At 34.6% G+C, this 20,760-nt stretch overlaps 1 protein-coding gene across 2 annotated transcripts in view; it reads right to left on the bottom strand.

Annotated features, from left to right (window-relative positions):
* Nucleotides 1–20,760, bottom strand: part of Gnf1 (germ line transcription factor 1) — a 203,990-nt gene that overhangs the window by 159,077 nt on the left and 24,153 nt on the right. For both annotated transcript variants that reach the window (XM_085812770.1, XM_085812769.1), the window contains exon 4: nucleotides 18,996–19,034. In XM_085812770.1, coding sequence (XP_085668896.1) covers nucleotides 18,996–19,034 — 39 coding nt within the window. The remainder of the gene's footprint in view (nucleotides 1–18,995; nucleotides 19,035–20,760) is intronic.

The following is a 20,760-nucleotide window of genomic DNA, read 5'->3' as shown; positions in this document are numbered from 1 at the left end:
ATTTGGATAAAGTAAACTACATATCGAATAAAAAGCTAAATATTATACTGTGAAGTGAATTTTACAAAGTTTTAACTTGAATCTGACAAATAATGATAATAAATTTCTGAACATGATTTCGAGACAGTTGTTAAATACTGGTAAGCTTTAATAAAGAAAGAGGAGTACAGTAATAAAATTATGGCCATTTTATTTTGGAGTAAATGACACTGTTTGAAAAAAATCTGGCAAAGAAAAAAGTTCAGCAGTTATCTGGCGATATTTGCACACTGTTTATACATGAAATCTACATCATGTTCCATGCATTCAAAAATGCTTAAAAGCAGTTCTTGCAAGAAATTTGGAAAAGATGCTATCTGTAAGGCATTTGAAAAGACTGATTTCCTGTTTGAAATTAAATCAAGCAATGATTAACATAAATAATACTACCTATGTTAAAAGAAAATGTAATGCATTGTCAACTAAAGAATGCAAAAGGAATTTTCTCATTGACGAAGTTCACATAAAAACAAAAACTGCAAACAAAGTCAAAGCACTTTTTGGTTTTTGTGAAAACGAAGTCAATACAGAAGGAACAACAACATTAAGCTTTTATGGTACGCTCATTATTTTCAAAATACAAAGAATTTATTGGACTGCACCAATACTTAATTTGAACTACTGAATATTTACTTCATGTAACCAAACCAGCTGTATTATTACTCATATACGCAGGCTTTAATGTTGTGCATTTGATACCAGACAATAATAGAATTAACTGAAACATGTTCTCTAAATTGTCATCTTCACAGAGTTTAAATAGGCATTTTTGTGTAGCTAATTAAAATCTGTTCACAATCAATGATTAAATAAAACAGAAACATTTATTTCCACAAAATTAGAAAATATTGTTACTTTTTTTTCTTTTCTGACACCAGTGCTTACGTCATTTTCTTCCCTCACGTTCGTACGGGGTTCGTGTGAATTTGGAGTGAATAACGACGACAGCACTTGATCAAGTATCGAAACACACTTTATTTACCAATATTAATCAGGACAGCCTCCAAAACACTTTTACAGTTGTCGAAGAACTACTATAAACACGCTGACACAATCAGCGACACAGCCTTCAGGTTATCAGGCTATTATGGTAGAGACAGCTTGTAACGCTGCGCACCTCCAACTTGCACGCAACCAAGAGGTGACTATGGAAACTGGATAAAATACAGAGTCTTGTGAAGGGTTTAAGTCCCTTTTTATTCAACGTAAAAATTACAATCGCGTGCTCTTGACGCTCACAGACTGCGCCAACTCAGCGGTCAAATAAAAATAATAACCTGAAAAGAACTTAAAGACATGACTCTAACTACGAGGCTCTCTAAAATAACTAACTCACCGCGTTTTACAATACCGCTGCTAATTCAGCAGACTTGAAGCTCTCTTGAACGATTAACACTACTTCCCGCCAAGCACTTCCCACCAAGCACATAGGCCGAAACGCAGGGTTCTTCAATTTCTCGCTAACTACCTCCGCGCTCGTGAAGTAAGAATATGACACCGAACTCGTTTCCCTTCTATTTAAATCATAATACTTCCGCTGATAATTTGAATCCTAGCGCGTTCTACTAAAATTTACATATTCTGGCATTGGCAGTTCCAGGGGAAAGTAAGGCTTGACAGGAAAGATAGTTTAAACTTAAAATAAATGTTAGTTAAAATAAATATAAACCCTACATTTGCCGCTGCCAGAATTTGGAAAACTTGGAAGCAGGTCCTACAAACGACCTGTTGTAAGTTTCTCTAATTCTGAACTAACTGGCGAGAACCTCGTTTACACAAAAAAAAATCTTATGTAACAAATTGTATACTAAAATTCTGTTGCTCGTTATAACTCTCTCTTCTTACAGCAACTTTTCCTGGACTTCATCAATCAATCTTGGTCTTTCCTTCCAGCATCTGGAACGAATAAGTATCAGTATCTTTCTACATACATTATAATTTACACTTTCTTGACACAAGAAATTTTTGTTTTTAAACGATTCGTTTTTCTTAGCTATTGCTTAATTCACATTCATTCAATTTTTCAAGCATTAATTTAACTTTACCCTGGCTCTCCACCATGTGTGGTGTCAAACGGGAATATTCGTGTTTTAGTCTTACAACACCTCCCCTAACCACCATGATTTGTTAGAATTCAATGACCAAATAGACACACCTTACGCGACATTCTACAACTCAATGAGCTACTTTAATATTCTTAAAAATTCAAATGTAGGTGGAGAACCCTACAAAACACATTCATTCTAACTTCCCCCTCATTCATCTTTAAACATGCAGGCTTTCGCTCTAAAGCATGACTTTATCTACAATTTAATACTTAAATTTCGACTTCATTGCTTTTAAGCATTCACTTTTAGCATCTACAATTTTATTCTTCTAGACTAAATTCTACTTTTACATAACATTCAAGTATTTACGTACATTTACAAAATTTTAATACATATGATTTTTACAATTTACCATAAAATGAATAAGAGAAAATAAATTTTTACTTTACTCATTCTTCGCCAAACTGGCGGCACTGAAACTAAAATTCTTATTAATACAAGAATACGAAGTTATTTTTATCTTCGGCCAAATTTTGGCTTTAACATAACAGAATTAGTCTTTCGACCAACAGAAAATGCTTGTTTTTAGCTTTTACACTTAAAGAAAATAATACTTTTGCTTTAGCTAAATAAAGTAAAACAAAACTAAGTCTCAAGCAAGACATATTGACTTTCATCAAAACATAGAACTTCGTACTTATGCATAACATTTCGGAACAAAAGAGAAAAAAAATTTATAGAAGGTTTTAACTTATCTTTGAGTTTTTGATGCTTGAAACTCCGTCATTCGTTTTTGGCAAAATTGGTCCCAAGTTAGAGGTTTCATGGATGTTAATCTTCTCCTTACTGCCCTCCGAGTGTCGTCCACATTACTTTTTCTTTTGCGTCCTCTACATGCTGGCCTCTTGGCGGAGTAATCGTCTGGTTCTTGGCATTTCCGTTTTTCCCTGGGACGGCTGGTTTTGACGTCCTCCGGTCTGGAGTCCTTCTTGAATTTCTTCTGTTCGTCGTATTTTTGTGCCTCCTGTTGCCGTTTCAGTTTCCGGAACGGCGGCCTTGCTGGCACCTGACTCTGTGGCCGTGTGCGCGTTCTCCTTGATATATAATTTCTCCTGCAATCCTTTGTAGGTGGTGTTTTTCTCTTTACCACGGTTTCTTTACCCGGTGCCTCTGTATTTTTGTTTTTCTTAAACGCTGGAGTTTGAAAGTTATTTTTTCTTTTTGATACCGACGTCCGGTTTGTAGAAGGGCTAGGTCTCTCTTCAGTTCTCTGTTTCTTGGGTGGTGGAATAGTTGTTGTCTCTGGACCTTCTATTTCGTTTCGACTTGAGTCCTGCAAGAAACTTTTAAGGATTTCAAAATCATTTGGATTATAGTATTTTTTCACCTGGTCGGGACTTGCTTTACAGATTTCCCCTCTCTCATTCTTAAGATATAATACTACTCCTTTGATTTCCTGAATTACATAGGGGCCTTCAAACTTTGGAGCTAGCTTTGCCGTAAAATTGTCTGGGGCACTTGATAAAGAAAATTTCCGCTTCAATACTTTATCCCCAACTTTAAAATCTGCTTCACGGCGTTTTCTATCATAATATATTTTCTGCCTATTTCTTGCCGTATCCGAGCTTTTAAGCGCCTGATCAATCAGCTTTTGCACATCTTTTTGTTTAAACTCCTGCTCTCTTTGTTGCACAAAGAATAATTTATCTAAAGGCATAATTAACTTTCTGCCTAAAAATAATTCTGCTGGAGTTTTTCCCGTAGTATCATGATTTGCCGTTCTTAAAGCATAAGCTAATTCATTTATGTAGCCATCCCAGCACTTGTGATGTGTGCTCACGTAACCGCGAATTATTTTTACTATGTTTTTATTAACTCTTTCTGCTATGTTAGCCTGTGGTCTATACGGAACCATTTTGATATGGCGTATGCCAAGTCCATTGCATATGTTTTCAAATATTTGACTAATGAATTGTTTTCCGTTATCGCTAATGACTTTTATCGGTGCACCGTATTTTAAAATGTATCTGTGTAAGAATGCATCTGCGACTGTTTTGGCTGACGCGCGTTTAAGTGGAACAATTTCTGTCCATTTTGAAAAATGATCTACTATTACTAAAAGAAAACGATTTTTATTTAACTCGCTCTGGGGGAAGGGACCAAGAAGATCTATGCCTAAAATTTCATTCGGAAATGTAGCGCGAATGCTATTTAAGTACCTGGCCGGGGTGTAATTAATATCATTTATTAACTGACATTGATTGCAGGACCTGACATATGCCGTTACTATTTTGTATAATTGCGGGAAATATACCGCCTCGCGTACCCTTTTTAAAGTCTTTCTGACCCCTAAATGGCCGGCTGTTTTTGCTTCGTGTAATTCCTTCAAAATGCTTAATCGAAGCGAGGCTGGGATGACTGGTTTATACTCAAGATTTTCGTTTGTTGTTTTCGTATAAAATAATAAATTATCTATTATTTCATAGTTTTTTGCTCTATTTCTTATCGCATCGATATCTGTGTGCTCAAAGCTTTCGGGGTCTTTCAAATAAGCATAGATATTTCCAAATTCAGGATCAGCTTTCAGTTCAGTAATAACCGTATCTCTAGAATCTAAAATTTTTGAAGTCAACACAGCGCATTTAAGTTCATTTCCTTCATCGTCCAGTTTTATACGAGAAAGTGTGTCAGCTACATTGTTTTCCTTACCCGGTTTATATTTTATTGTGATATTATATTCTTGGAGTTTTAAAGCCCATCTTATTAACCTGGGCGTTAGGCTTTTCCCCGAGTAAAGTCTACCAACAGCCGCATGATCCGAAAAGACTGTTACTGGCGATTTGCCGAAATAAACTCGAAATTTGTGTACAGCCATTAATACGGCTAATGTTTCTCTTTCTGTAGCTGTATAATTCCTTTGCGTCTGATTCAACGTTTTACTAAAATATGCCAGAGGATGGTTATTTTGCATAAGAACCACACCCACCGCATAGTCTGACGCATCTGCTGCAATTTCCAGGTTTTCGTCCCCCTCAGGGAATTTTAAAACAGGGGCATTAATAAGCGCTTCTTTTAATCTTTCAAAAGCTGTGTTAGCTTCCGCTGTCCACGTTAATTTACCCCTTTTTCTTTTGATTACTAAGAGTGATTCAACAATATTAGCGAAATCTTTTATGAAAGATCGATAGTAAGAACATAACCCAAGGAAAGAAGAAAGTTTCTTGGCGGTGTTGGGCGGTGGGAAATTCTTAATAGCTTTTATTTTTGAATCTTGCGTTTCTATACCCTTTTGCGAAATTTTATAACCGAGATATTTAAGTTCTTTAGTTGCGAACTTGCATTTTGAGGCGTTAATTGTAAGACCGGCCTCTTTTAATAATTTAAAAACTTGTTCTAGATCATTAATGTGTTGTTCCAACGTACTACTCGCTATAATTATATCATCTAGATAAATTAAAGTTGATTTTCCTAGGACAGGCTTTAGAACAATGTCCATAGCTCTCTGGAATGTTGATGGAGCCCCACACAACACAAAAGGCATGCGTAAAAATGCATAAGTGCCCGATTTTGTTATAAACGCGGTTTTATGTATATCTTCGGGTCTCATAGCTATTTGATAGTAGCCAGACGTTAAGTCCAAAGTAGACATATATCTTGTCGATTTGATCTGTCTAATGATCTCGTCTATAACCGGCAAAGGGTAAACTGGAAATTTGGTAATACTATTTAGTTTTCTGTAATCAATAGCAAACCTCCAAGCCCTTTTATCCGAAAGAGGAAACTCGTTCTTTTTCCTACATAGTACGACTGGACTCGCGTACTCACTATTTATGGGCGTTATTATTTTATTCTTTAACATCTCCTGAATATGTTCTTCGATGATTACGTCTTTTTGTTTGTCATAGCGGTAAGGTTTAGTCCTACAAGGTTTTTCGGCATTTAATTGAATCTTGTGAGTCACGATCTGACAGTTTCCCGGTTTTTCTGAAAACAAATGAGAAAAATTACTCACCACTTGCTGTATTGCTTTACTTTCCTGGTCATTCAAATGGCTAAGGTCCAATTCAGGTGTCTCCGCAGGTTCCACCACCCTCTGGTCCACCTCCAACACCACGGAACTATCTTGAAAATTTAATTTGGCCCTCGCGGTCCTTAAAAACTCCATACCTAAAATAAGAGAGTGTTGCAGATCCTTCACTACAAAAATTAATACTTTGAGACTTTCCTCTTTTACCTGTAAGTTTAATGATAATTTCCCGATGCAGTGACATGTTTTTCCTTGCGCCGCTATAATTCCCGTATTTTTGGTTTTAAATAATCGTACCCTATAAAAATTCTTTTTGAAGAAATTTTCACTCATAAAATTTCCCTCTGCTCCTGTATCGATGAGGGCTTCTACTGGAACATCGCCAACCAGGACTTATATAATTGGTAGCTGTGAATTTTTTACGATGACCGTATTTAAATGTCTATTTGAGGGTTTTTTTTAAACTTCTGGGGTCTGGACCCTCCCTTTCACAGGCCCCTCTAGTCGTTTAAAGCTTTCCTTTCAATCTGTGTCTTCTGGGTACGTGGATGTTTATTTTCAAATTTTCTTTTTGGGCCTTGACCTTCGAGTTTCGATGCGTTAGCTTGATAGTTCTTTCCCCCATAAGAGCGATTTCCATTTCTGGTTTCCTCATTTGAAGATTTCCTTCGGGTACTTTGAGAATACGTTTCCCCTCTCGCTTTTTCCGCTATTCTGCGATTTTGAAACTTCACCGCCAATTCGAAGAGTTCCTGCAATGTGCTTGGGTTTCTAATTTCAAAGTAGTCTTGAACAGCGGGTAACAATCTTGGTAATATTATTTCAATAATCTCCGCATCGGGTTTCTTCCCATACAGCATATCCGTTAGCTTGATTTTTCGTAGAATAAAGTCCGTCAATTCTGCTGTATCCCGTTGATAGAAACTATATAGCTCGGCTTCCAGCCGTGTGCGATCTTTCACTATGGGGAAGGCCTTTACTAACGATTTTTTGAAATTTTCAAATGTATATGTCTGGCTTCCAAATTCCCCTAGTAAAAATTTGCCTATATTTTTCCACCATAGCGCGGCCTGTCCTCTTAGTGCTGATGTGGCGATGGCAACTTTTTGTCTTTCAGGAACAGGATAGAGCTGAAAGTGGTTTTCTAGACCTTCTAGAAATACCGCCACCGAATTTTTTCCATCGAAATGGACGTTTGGCTTGATTGACACTCTCAAAGTCTGGACCAGATATCCAAATCCTTCCAACTGAGTTGTCATTTCTTGGTGTTGTCCAGCAGCTTCCATCCAATTTTCGGCCATTTCAGTTCGATAAGTGTTCGGGCGCCAATGTAATGTTGCGCGCCTCCAACTTGCACGCAACCAAGAGGTGACTGTGGAAACTGGATAAAATACAGATTCTTGTGAAGGGTTTAAGTCCCTTTTTATTCAACGTAAAAATTACAATTGCGTGCTCTTGACACTCACAGACTGCGCCAACTCGGCGGTCAAATAAAAATAATAACCTGAAAAGAACTTAAAGACAAGACTCTAACTACGAGGCTCTCTAAAATAACTAACTCACCGCGTTTTACAATACCGCTGCTAATTCAGCAGACTTGAAGCTCACTTGAACGATTAACACTACTTCCCGCCAAGCACATAGGCCGAAACGCGGGGTTCTTCAATTTCTCGCTAACTACCTCCGCGCTCGTGAAGTAAGAATATCACACCGAACTCGTTTCCCTTCTATTTAAATCATAATACTTCCGCTGATAATTTGAATCCTTGCGCGTTCTACTAAAATTTACATATTCTGGCATTGGCAGTTCCAGGGGAAAGTAAGGCTTGACAGGAAAGATAGTTTAAACTTAAAATAAATGTTAGTTAAAATAAATATAAACCCTACAAGCTTCACTGCAAAGCACCAGAGTACAGCTCCCGACTCTGCTCAGTCATTCTCGGAACTCCATGTACTCTCGAGACTCTCCACGCTACAACTCGCGACGCACTCGCTGACACACAGAGCACTTTTTCACAGCTCCCGCCTCTTCGGTTCAGTCATTCCCGGAACTCAACACATCTCTCGACGATGCACTAACCACGATACACTAAGAGACTCTTTCGGTGAACTCGACGACACACTCGGCACTCGCTGCCCGGCTGTCAACTCGATCGACTCAGCAGGGATTGACTTGCTAGACGAGACACCAACTCGATACTTATTAACTCGCACTAGGGTTTATATAGCTTTCGACTTGTGTTCGAGAACATTCTGGGCTAAACCGGTAAGAATTTGTTCCAGAAGGTTCTCTATCCGCCCATGGTATATTGTCAATTTTGTCGCCAAATGGGGGTTTTCTCGCCAAATGTGACAACCCTGCCTTCCTTGCCATTTTATGGCAGCCCTAAAACTACTTTGCGGGGAAGCCATCTTATTACGCCTGTACATTTCGTAACAATATAAAGGAAATATCAAAAGCTGATTTTTCTCTTTTGCAAAAAGTATTTAGTTGCAATATAAGGTACAAACTAAATTCTAAAGTTGTGTATCCTATGTGCATTTAAAAAACAAAAGCTGTACAGATTTTTTCATGATACAACTAGTGTAGCTGTAGAATTTTACATCCAGCAGGATTTATGTTTTGTAAATGGTAAGGTGACAGCAATTTTTCTGAAGTTATTAAAAAGTAATGAGGCATAACAATTATTAAACATAAAAAAAAAAATAACATTTATTGCTAACCCAGATTCTTGAGAGTTGAAATCAGTATCCGAAGAAAGTTCTAATTTTTAGACTAGAAGCATAGCAGAATATGACATAACCACCTTCTGGAATTTTAAGGGAAGCAACATATTTTAATTTGATACACACTACAAAATGCATGATATTGAGAAGTAAACATCTTTTTTCAAATGGAACACTGACAGGTAAGTTTCAAAGTGACTATTGGGAATTTTCATTTGGTTTGTATCATTAAATGTCAGGTAGTATACATTTCATGTGACTATACAGAACATTTTAGAGAGTGAAAAGTGTATCTATACTAGATTCAGACAAGTTAGGAAATGTCCCTATTAAATACCCTTTTGATGAAATATTTTGTGCAGCAAATTTAGTGACATGTGATCTCTTTGTGTCTATGATACTCATAGTGATGTGGATTTAAATGTATCAAAGAATGAACAGCAATTTTAATACATATAGCTGGTTACTTCATGCATTCTTTGAAACTTCAGTGTATAATCAGCAAAGAAAAATTATTAAGTTTGTATAATTTATTGACTGAAGGGGGAGTTTATAATAGTCTTTCATCATTCCAAACTGCAGAAACCAAAGATAGTGCAAATATTTAGAACTGTAAACAAAGAACAAGAAGAATCAAAGAAGATTTTAAGAAATCATCAAAATTAGTTTCTAATATTATAATCCACAGTTATTGCCTTTTTAGAGTACTTATATAAAAAAAAATTTTTTTATAAAACATATTTTCAAAAATGCCACAGTCAGCATTTAGTCACTATTTCACTTTTTAAAATGTACATAATTAATAGTGGCTATTTTGGAATAAAATCTGCCAGTTATGCAGTTGAGAATTCTTCGATACTCTCATGAAAATGCAAAATACATTTGCAAATATTTGTTTAAACTGTACAAAAGTTTTAGCAGACAGTAAGTTTTCAGCTTCAAATGACCAAAAACTTTAAAATATATATATATATATATATATTAAAAAGTATTTTTACTGTGTTAATTGCAAAATGAAGTTTCATTATTTTTCTTACAGTATTTGCAATTCCAAATGCTGCATAGTTTGTGCTATTTAAAAATCTGTTATGTGTATTTGTTAAGTCATTATCATAATATGATATAAATATGGATGCTTGAAGTTAGGTTTCTTTAATATTAAAATATATTCAGTTTTCAGGGCTTAATTTTTTATACATTTCTGATAATATGAAAATTTTTGATAAATGAAAAAAAAAAAGAAAGAAATTCATTGTATGCTATTTAATGATGACTAGTTTTTTGATACACATAATATGCTACTGTGGATATTATTCAAAAAATTTTCTGTGTAACATGAAAAAAAATTAGAAAAAAATCATTTTAGAAAATGTATTGTTTGAATAAAATAATCATGATTATTCCAGAGAGATGTTAAAATATGATAGAAAGAGAAGATGTTAAGAAACCACTATAAATATGAATATTTGAATATAAAATTTAGTTTTATTTTCATTGGTTAATTTGATATATTTGTAAGAAAGAAACAATAAATTTAAAAAAAAAAAAAAAAAAAAAAAAGATTTTATGGCATACTGTTTAACACTTTCCAGCACGCTACTCTTTAAAGTTGGAATTTTACCAAAAAAAATTGTAGGCAGTCTATTTAGGCCTAGGAGAGTATGCAGGTATAATTTTACAAAGACTGCACAAACCGTTTCCATTTTGTTGGTGTGTCTGAAGCGAACACACTGAGCCGTACGAGCTGCAATAGATGAGCATTGCTGTAAAGAACATATTACAGTAAAATACTTTGTCTATGATTTAAAAACACTAGAATCTGATCTCTGTAGCAGATTTAGCATAACACAAGGTGCACCACGGAGAGGCCTGCTACTCTACACACACCCCAAAAAAAAAACCGGGGAAAAAAGGAAACTCTCATTGCTTTGGCAATGCTGAGGCCTCTCCGAGCCATTTACACAATTTTAAAATAATTAAAATACTATAATATTTACAATTAATTATTGACTAGAAAAAGTAATTATTAAATATATATACAAATAAAAATCGACAGAAATCAAAACTAAGCAAACTACGCACGATGAAAGCAAGAGGGAAAAAAGGGGTCTGCTCTCGCTGAAAATCAATTAGCTAAGTGAAAACAAAGCACTGGGGTCTTCAAAACCAAAAACAGAAAAGAATAAAAACAAATATAAATAAATCTGCGCTTTCAGCCTCCCCCGAGTTTAAAGCACGAGACCAGATTCTGTGACTCACTCCCACATGACAGGCACTACCAGTACAGTGTGTTCAGTCCGAACACACCATACACTGAAGGCTGCACTGTATGCAATATTTCAAAGATGAAAATTAAAAGTAATACAGAATAGGCAGATTAGCATACGAACAACAAAATTATAGATTTTTTTTAAATGATATTCTTTATATTTAAAAAAAAAAAAAAAATCTGAAACATTTCTTTGAAAAATCAGTGTCTTTAAAAACAGAATTATCTTAACGTTAATGATTTGCTTGTGTGGTGCTGCCATCTATTATTAATAAAAGAGATTAAAAGTAACCATTAGTGTAGTTTTCGTGATATTTATCGATTTTTTTCAGTGTCTAAAGAGGGAATATTTTCGGTTTGTTCACACCGAACACACTGTGCCGGAAAGGGTTAACAAAGAGCAGGTTTAAATGCATATATTACGTTATTGTGCATAAAGCTTTTACATACAGTAGAGAAAAGTTATTGATTTTAAAAAGTGTATGAAATGATTATGGTAATCTGAGATTCTCCTAAAATTACATATGTACATTTACATAAGATCTAAAAAAATGGTGTTAAGGAAACATGTTAAATCTATAATAATATCATGTGTTGTAATCTATAATAATACTGAATGTTGTAATCTATAATAATATCATATGTTGTAATCTATAATAATACTGAATGTTGTAATCTTTAACAATATCATTTTTATTTGTGTAATATTAAAATAACACTAAATATTTTTTATTAATTGAAAATTACTGTTTTGTTACTTTTCTTTTGGTATCTGTGCTTCTAAACACTGGGGAGTTCACTTTTTTTTAAATAGTGCAGTCAAGTACACTGCCATCCAAAAGTTAAGGAACAGTATGTTTTTGTGTCTAATTTGAGAATGAAGTCTTGGAGAAACAGTATATCACAGTTTTTTGAGTAAAAATGGGTTGGTTCTATTAGAAAAATGGGTTCTAATAAGGAATGTGTCCACCCCTAGCTGCAATACATTAGTGGCAGCGATGTTCCATGCTGTCAATCAAGTTGTCAGTCAGTGAAATGGGAAATAACGACTATATGTGGAGTAATCCTTGTTCAAGCTCATTTAACGACCTTGGAGAAGTAAGTCCTTCTCCGAGATCAGCAACCTTCTCCCAAGGTAATCCCAAAGATGCTTTTTTTTATTTTGAATTTTGATTGAGAACTGCACTAAACTCTTTCTAGAAGATGCAATAGCTGGATCATAAAAAAAGAAAACAAAATGAGAGATGAGCATAATTTGGAGATAATTATGAATGTCTTTGTTCCTTACAAAAAATGAAGCATTGAAAATTTGCCTAAGCAATTTAGACTGATAAATTTGGATATGTTTTCTGTTAGCCAGTGCAGCTGAGCCCCAAATGGGACTAGAATGAGAATCGGCCTTATCATAGGCCTGCAGAGCAAAATCTTCTTTAAAAATGACAGGTTGCTATTTCTAGGATAGGAAGGGTGCAGACTCAATTTGACAGTGTTTGCATTTGCAATAACTTTTTAAATGTGAAGATATCAAGTTAATTCAGAATCATGTATAACTCCTAGAAACTTCTAATTTGGAACCCAGGGGATTGGCTCACCAAAGAGAAATACGTTATCCAAATTGGGGATGTTTCTTTACAAAATGGTGACATATTTAGCAACATTATTTTAGATTTTGTACATTCTGAGCCAGAGTTCAAGAGCTGAAAGGTAAATCCGCGATGTAGATATCATGGTGGTGTTGGAATGGGGAGTGTTAGAATGCCGAGATATGATGGCTCATCATCTGCATAGAAAGCGAGATAGATACTTAGTGCTTTAGGAATGTCATTAATATAAATGTTGAACATTCGAGGCCCAAGTAAACTGCCCTGGGGCATGCCAGCATAGACTGGGTGAGGAAAGGAGAATTCATGGTTAACTCGCATGTGAAAAGACTTTGTGGACAAGTACCAGATAATACTTTTAATCAAATAAGCTGAAAACCAAGTTGCATGAAATTGTAGATGAGCCCATCATGCCAAGTTCTATCAAAGGCTTTGCAGTGTCAAGATAGATAATTCCAGTTTTTTCTCACTTGTGAAAGCCTTCTAGAATGAATTCAACTATATCAAGTAACTGGTATACCTTGGAATATTTAGGCTGGAAGCCGAATTGTTCCAAGATAATCAAGTTTTGGTCACAGTTGAATTCATTCAGGCATTTAAGTAAGACATACTCATAGACTTTTATGAAGAGCAGACTAATGGGGCTGTAGTTGATAGGTAGATTTAAATTTTGTCTCAGGTTTGGAATGGGTGTGACTGCTGTAATTTTCCAACAGTCGGAAAAGTAACTTCTTCTATGTATGAAATTAATAAGGACCATAATCCAGACAATAACCACCATGGAAAGGTTTTTAATCATGCAACTTGAAATAGAATCTAAGCCTAGGACCATTATGGGCTTCAGTTTCCTGATAAATTCTAGAACCTTTTTGGAATCAGTAGGCATTAAATCAGGCAAGTGACATTGAATTTCCCCCCCCCAAAACACTCTTTTTCAGCACTTAAATTAACTTACATATAAATTTCAAGTACTTCAAAATAATATAATTTTGATAGACATGATTCATCTGTGAATTGCTGCTTATTCTGATATTTTCTCTAATGTAAGAAAACAGGAAATCTCTTATTTTTCAGAAGAAAATATATTTAATATCCATTCAAAATAATAATATTGTTATTACTTTGAAGGGACTATAGTTTTTATGTTTGTGTCAGCACTCATAATTACTGTCTGAAGAAACCTGCTTGAATTTTTAGCTAATAAAACCAACCCTGCAGTAAAATTATCAGAAGTTATACTTCACCATATTATTTTTTTCACTTTCTCTCGAATTAATATTGCCGAGACTAAAACTGTTTTCTCTATTTCTGAAATTAATTCTTATATTTTTTAGAGACTAGATAAAGAAATGCAAGTTTTCAGAGTTCCACATTTAATAATTTTGGTTACAGACATAGTCTTTTGGGTGAAATCATGCCCCAGATTTGAAAAACACTTGATATAAAATGGAAATGTCAAACATCATGTGACATTTCTATTTTTTAACTTGTTTGTTCTTAAACTTCTGGCAATATAATTCTTATTTACTACAGTATAACATTAAAATAACATTGAGACAATACACAAAATGTAACTATGCTCGGAATCTGCTCTCTGTAAATGGTTCAATAAAGCCATTACTGCTTTCAAACAATTAATTCTCACCCCCTATTAAGCAAGTCTATTAATCTCTTGCACAAAATACAGCAACATAGGAATCAAGCAATCAAATAGTGCCAATGAAATATGCACAAAATGATAAACTCTTAAATGAGAAGTCCATTTTTAAATTAAATACTATGCATATATCTATCCTTCTATGCATGTGCTATGTCACAAACTTTAATTATATTAATGTTTGTTTTAAGTTAGCTTTATTCGAGTAATTTTATCTATACTCATGTATATTTTAAACTGGTAAAAAGAGTATTCTTAAATTGTTAAAGCTTTAATTAGCTCGGTATTCTTGAAACTGTACCAAAGACAGGAAACTTTTACGAGTACACATCTGGTTTATGGCCTTTTACTTAACAGTAGAAATGATGGCAGTTAAGGTGATTGTCGAATTTCTGCGCTCGAAATTTTACTAAATTGGGTGGGAAGTCATAAATCAGCTTTCTCATGTTCACTTGTTTTCGCTTTGTTAAATTTGCAAAGTTTCTTTCAGGATAATGGGGGTTTGTGTAAGTTTAGGTAATTGGATTTTCTTTTCGTTAGTTTCACTGTTAGCTGGGGGGTCTATTTCCCACGTTTCTCCCGAGTACAGATGGCCAGGACTCCTTTGTCGGATTTCACCTTGTTTTTGATTCATTGTGGGGATGAAATTTCTCAGTTAAAGATAAAGTATAATTCTGGTGTTGGTGAGATTTAATTTTATGATTTTTTGTAAGCCTATGAAGTTTCGGGGCTGAAGAGAACGAGTTTACCTCAGAGGCTGCCCAATGTTAGAAGTAGTCTGATTTTGGGCTTCAATGGAAAAAAAAAAAGTAGGAAAAATTGTGGCAGGGCTTGACCCCTTGCGGGTCTTGCTTGCCTGTCGGAGCGAAATCTGATATGGAGTGATTTGAGCAGCAGTGATGTGAAGGAGAAAAGTGAACGAGAGGTATTTTGCCCTGCTGCTGGCTTTATCATGCAGTCGGGTTGCCTGAGCAAGAGGGCTTGGGCTGCATCTTTCTTTGTTCTAGAGGTTGCATTCTTTTCTGCGAAATGTTGGAAAAGTTTTTATGCGAGATACAAGGAACATTTTCCTCGAGATGTCTGGAGAAATATGCTCGAGCTGCAAAGAGCATTTGACTGAGAGCTGATTAGAGCGAGATGTCTAGAGCAAATCTACCAAGAAAATTTAGAACAGATTTTTGCCCTGCACCTGAATTTCCAGATAACCTCTTCTGAACCTGAAAATTTGACATTCTCAAAGTGAATATGCCTGACACTTGGAAGTTGCGGATCGATGTGTAGTTATTACTATCCGGCTCCTGTGGTTCTCGACGCCTAGATGTTCCACACAGAAATATGTTCCTGAAGAACGAACTTTTCACTGATCTGGCGATTAGTTTTACGAAAAGTATTTCACCCCATTTGAATATTTTGAATAATGACCAGTTAATTTTAAGTCTGTAAATGAAGGTTTAAAGATTTGTTTTACCAGCTTAATTAGTGAGCTAATGAATGTCAAAAATAGTAAACTTATAAATTAATATGAATATGTTAATTTTGGAATGAGATATGTGTTATTTTTCATCTTAAGGTTTATTAGTAGGGAACTGATCAGTTACCCAGTTATCGTATGTTGAATTATTCTAGAAATTAATAAATGTGTTTGCTTAAAATTTAATTGCATTAGTGTTTTTTTTTTCTGTCATGTCACTCAATTTTTTGAGCCGGGAGGCTTTTAAGAAACATGGAGTTTTACTGTATTTGGTATTAATGATTTTTCCTTTTTACATGGGTTCTCACAATGCGCCCTAATGTACTAACCACTTAAACTAATTGTTTTGATTATGTATTGAGGTTGAGTGATAAAAGACATTTATGTGATTGATAGTTTTTCACTCTTATTGATTATTATTTATTATTTTATTTAGTTAGTTTGTCCGGCACCATAAGTCAGTTTTAAGGTTTAAGTTTAGAAGTTAAAACCTTTAACACGTTGAGTGCAGTGGCGGTCCCTGGGGACTGGTAGTGAACTCTCGTGTGGCTGGCGTCGCAGTGAACTTTCCGTGTGGCCAGTCCCAGAAACAAAAATTCCAGTGCCTTGGCCGAATTTTCGTTTGGCTGGTGTCGGTCTGCAGGACCGACAGTATTAAAGTTAAAAATAAATATAGTCTCAATGAAATGTGATCAAATTTAGTTTTAATGAAATGTATTGAAACATTCTAAACAAAAATACGCTTAGCTCGCTGCCGGCTGAATGGAAAGGACAGCAAATTCAGGGCCGCACTCAACATGTTAATTTTCAGTATCACAACGGAATGCTATGTCACGAATTTTAATTATATTAATGTTTACGTTATCTTTATTCAAGTAATTTTATCTGCACTCATGTATATTTTAAACTGGTAAAAAGAGTATTCTTTAATTGTTAAAGCTTTATTTAGCTCATTATTCTTGAAACTGTAACAAAGACAGAAAACATTTACGAATAGACCTTAAGGAATATGTTTATGGCCTTTTACTTAACAATAGGACTGATGGCAGTTAAGGTAATTGTCGAATTTCTTCGCGGGGGGAGGGTTTAGTAGATTGGGCAGGAAGTCATAAAATTGGCTTTCTCATGTTCACTTGCTACCGCTTTTTATATCTGCAATGTTTCCTTCAGAACAGTGGGGTTTCTTGTAAGTTTAGGTAATTGGAGTTTCCTTTCGTTAGTTTCGCTGTTAGCTGGGGGTCTATTTTTCACGTTTTTCCTGAAGTATAGATGTACGGTTGCATAGTGAGATTTTTCTTGTTTTTGATTTGTTGTGGAGAAGAAATTTCTCTGTTAAAGATAAAGAAAAATTCTGGGGTTGGTGAAATTTAATTTTATGATTTTTTTGTAAGCCTATGAAGTTACGGGGGCAGAGAGACCGAGTTTACCTTAGAGGCTGCACAATGTAAGAAGTCTTTTCTGATTCTGATTTTTGAGCTAAAAGGAAAAGGAGAAGTGGAAAGTATGGTGGGGCTTCCCCTTTGAGGGGCGAGAGCCAGCTGTTGATTCAGATTTGAGCTGCTAAGTGAAAGAGTTCAAAAGGAGAAAGAGCATGGGGGCTTGAAGCCTTGCTCTTACAAATGGCATGTACCAGCGGGCTCCAGTTATGGTTTTCCTTTGGAGTCTGGTATAGAGTGATTTCGAGCAGCGGCGATGTGATACAGAAAAAGCAAAAGAGGGGGTCTTGCCCTGCTGCCGACTTTGCCGTGTGGCTGGTTGCCTGAGCAAGAGAGCTTGGGCTGCATCTTTCTTTGCTCTAGAGCTTGCATTCTTTACTGTAGATGTTTAAAAGTTTTGTGTGAGATGCAAGGAACATTTTCCTCTCAAGATGTCTGGAGAAACGTGCACGAGCTTCAAAGAGCATTTGACTGAGAGCTGATTACTACTTTAGTGCGAGATGTATGGAGCCAAACCTACCAAGAAAATTTAGAACAGAATTTCCCTCTTCATCCGAATCTCCAGTTAATTTTTTCCGACCCCTAAAATTTGACATTCCCGAAGTGAATATGCCTGACACTTGGAAGTTCCAGATCGACGTTTCGTTGTTACTATCCGGCACCTGTGGTTACTGATATACATTTCGTACAGAAATCTGTTCCTGAAGAATGAACTTATCCTTGATCCAGCAGTTAGTTTAAAAAATAAGGCTTCACCCCGTTTCCAGAAATTCTTGTGCAGAATGGACTTCAACGTGTGAGCGTTAGTTTATTAACCTTTTTTCAAGGTGTTGGCTCAAGGAAATAGACTTGCTCTGTGAATAGGAAATTCGGACACTCCCCTCAAAATTATATGTTCCGGAAAATCTGTAAGTGATTTTTAAAATTTGTCTACCTCTCTATCTTTTCTAATTCCATAGAAGTAAATCATTTATTTTATATAACTACTAAGTGATTAGAATATTTTGAATAATGACCAGTTACTTTTAAGTCTGTAAATGAAGGTTTAAAAATTTGTTTTACCAGCTCAATTAGTGAGCTACTGAATGTCAAAAATAGTAAACTTATAAATAGTAAACTTATAAATTAATATGAATATGTTAATTTTTGAATGAGATATGTGTTATTTTTCATCTTAAGGTTTATTAGAAGGAACTGATCAGTTACCCAGTTGTTGTATGTTGAATTATTCTAGAAATTAATAAATGTGTTTGCTTAAAATTTAATTGCATTTGTGTATTTATCTTTTGGGGGGGGCTGTCATGTCACTCCATTTGTTTGAGCCAGAGGCTTTTAAGAAAAAACATGAATTTGGTGTTATTGATTTCATTCCTTTTTACACAGGTCCTCACAACACGCCTAATTATATTAACCACTAGAGATTAACAACTAGATCATATGTTAGGGTTTATTGATAAAAAGATATTTATGTGCCTTTATAGAAATTTCACTATTGATTATTATATATTATTTATTTTGAGAGTTATTGTCCAGCACCTAGAGAGTTTGAGTTAAAGTTTAAAAGTCAAAACCCCCTCATTTTCAGATATTCAACACATGTATATACATTTATTTAATAAGATTTTATTGATAATTCGGTAAACAGCTCAACAACATTTAAAACATGTATGAACAAGAAAGTATTAAGTAACAAAAAGAAAGAAACATTATATCAGCATACCTTGCTTTGCAGATTTTGGAATAGGATCTTCTTCAGAATCTAGAAAAGCAAGCATAAGGACATGAGAAAATATAAATCATTTTTTTATTTATAACTAGTTATTTTATGTGGATCCCACGAACTTAAATATATATATATATATGTGTGTGTAATAGATTCTGTAGTAGAACGCAGGTGGTTGTATCCACAATGAACAGCTAGAATTTTGATGCCGTAGAATGCTGAAATGCCGATCCACAAGGAATAAGAAATTTGGCAGTCAAGGTATATTTAATTTAACTTTTATTTCAGTAAACATGTTGTGGCCATGATCAAGTTGGCACATCAATTGTGCCTATTTGAAAAAGTTTACATTTTTTAAAACTTTGTAGCAAGAAAGCAGCAGCAGACAGACAGCAGTCCAGCTAGGCCAAAGCGTGGAAAGCAAGTGTGTTATGTTTAGAGTGAAATCTGAATTCAGACTTAGTTAGTTTTGGTTCTCAATGCATTCTGATTGGATGATTAATATTGCTGTAAAATTACTATTGGCTGTTTTAGTTTCATTTACATCATCAGAATTATGTAAGAGTCATATGAGATAGATTTTTCTCGAAATGACGCAGTGCAAATAGAGGTTACTATTTTTAGAATACAGAAGGGAATTAATTTTTGCTGCTAATTTAATCTTTTACATATTCTTTATTTTTCTTACATATATATATATATATATATATATATATAATTAAACAGTCCTATAAAAGTCACTACATTTATTTTACTTTATGTTATATGATGAAATTTCATTTTTATTTGTGTATTCATTATTCATTTATACACATTACAGCAAATATCTGCACCTTTGCCTAGTGCGGATTTGCAGAATGCGATTTCACATACATGTGCTATCTTAATTGCCTCCATTTAAATTATCCAATGCTAGAATTTTATTCATACGTGACTGAAGAGTGATTGTGATTGATTCATCAATATTGAGTGCTTCTTAGCATCATCTCTGGCCAGAAGTTTTCAAGAATTTTAAAGGATTCCCATCCACTGAAAATCAAGCCGAAGAAATCACACAAACTCCAAATGCAATATTATTATTACTATTGGAAGCCTAGGATTTTCAGATATGGAAGAAGGAGAAGCCAAAAAATTAATCGAAAACTAATCTTATAACACAACCACTCATTAAAGCAGTGATAAGGAAGAAAAAGATAATGCTCCTTTAGCTTGAATTTAAGCAAATTGTTGAAAAAATGAGATAAATTGTCTGATTTTGCAAAAGTGGTTGACCCACATGAAGAAATAAAAGGTCACTTAATAAGAGATGAAAAATTTTGCACTTCTTACCACAAAATGTTTAGAGAGTTGCACCAGTAATTGACCCAAATAAAAATCACCAGTGTTTAAAACAAATACTTGCATCTTGTATGCATTAAGTAGTTTTAAAAATCCTTCCAATTAACATTTATTTTTTTCTCTTTTAATTACAACAATATTTAGCTTTGTTCAAATTATACATACTTTCTTAATCATGTGGCTCAATGCAGAACAATTTGTATAACTCTGTATGAAAATTATTCAGCAGGAGATAAATGGAATGACGGAGCATGCATTTATCTATATAACGGTCACAAGAAAGTCTATTTATTACTAAAAACAAAGAGAAAAAAAATTAAAAACCTGGTTCCTCAATGCAAAAAAGTTTTAATAAGGGGTTTATGATCGCTGTAGGATTTTCTTACAGTGGAAACCTCAAAATAACATAATTCTTTCAACTAAA

Source organism: Stegodyphus dumicola, chromosome 3 (genome assembly GCF_044657685.1).
Source record: "Stegodyphus dumicola isolate Sdum_Otavi_A_Nest chromosome 3, ASM4465768v1".
NCBI lineage: Eukaryota > Metazoa > Arthropoda > Arachnida > Araneae > Eresidae > Stegodyphus > Stegodyphus dumicola.
Note: the sequence above shows the minus strand (reverse complement) of the source record. Positions and strands in the feature narration are given on the sequence as shown.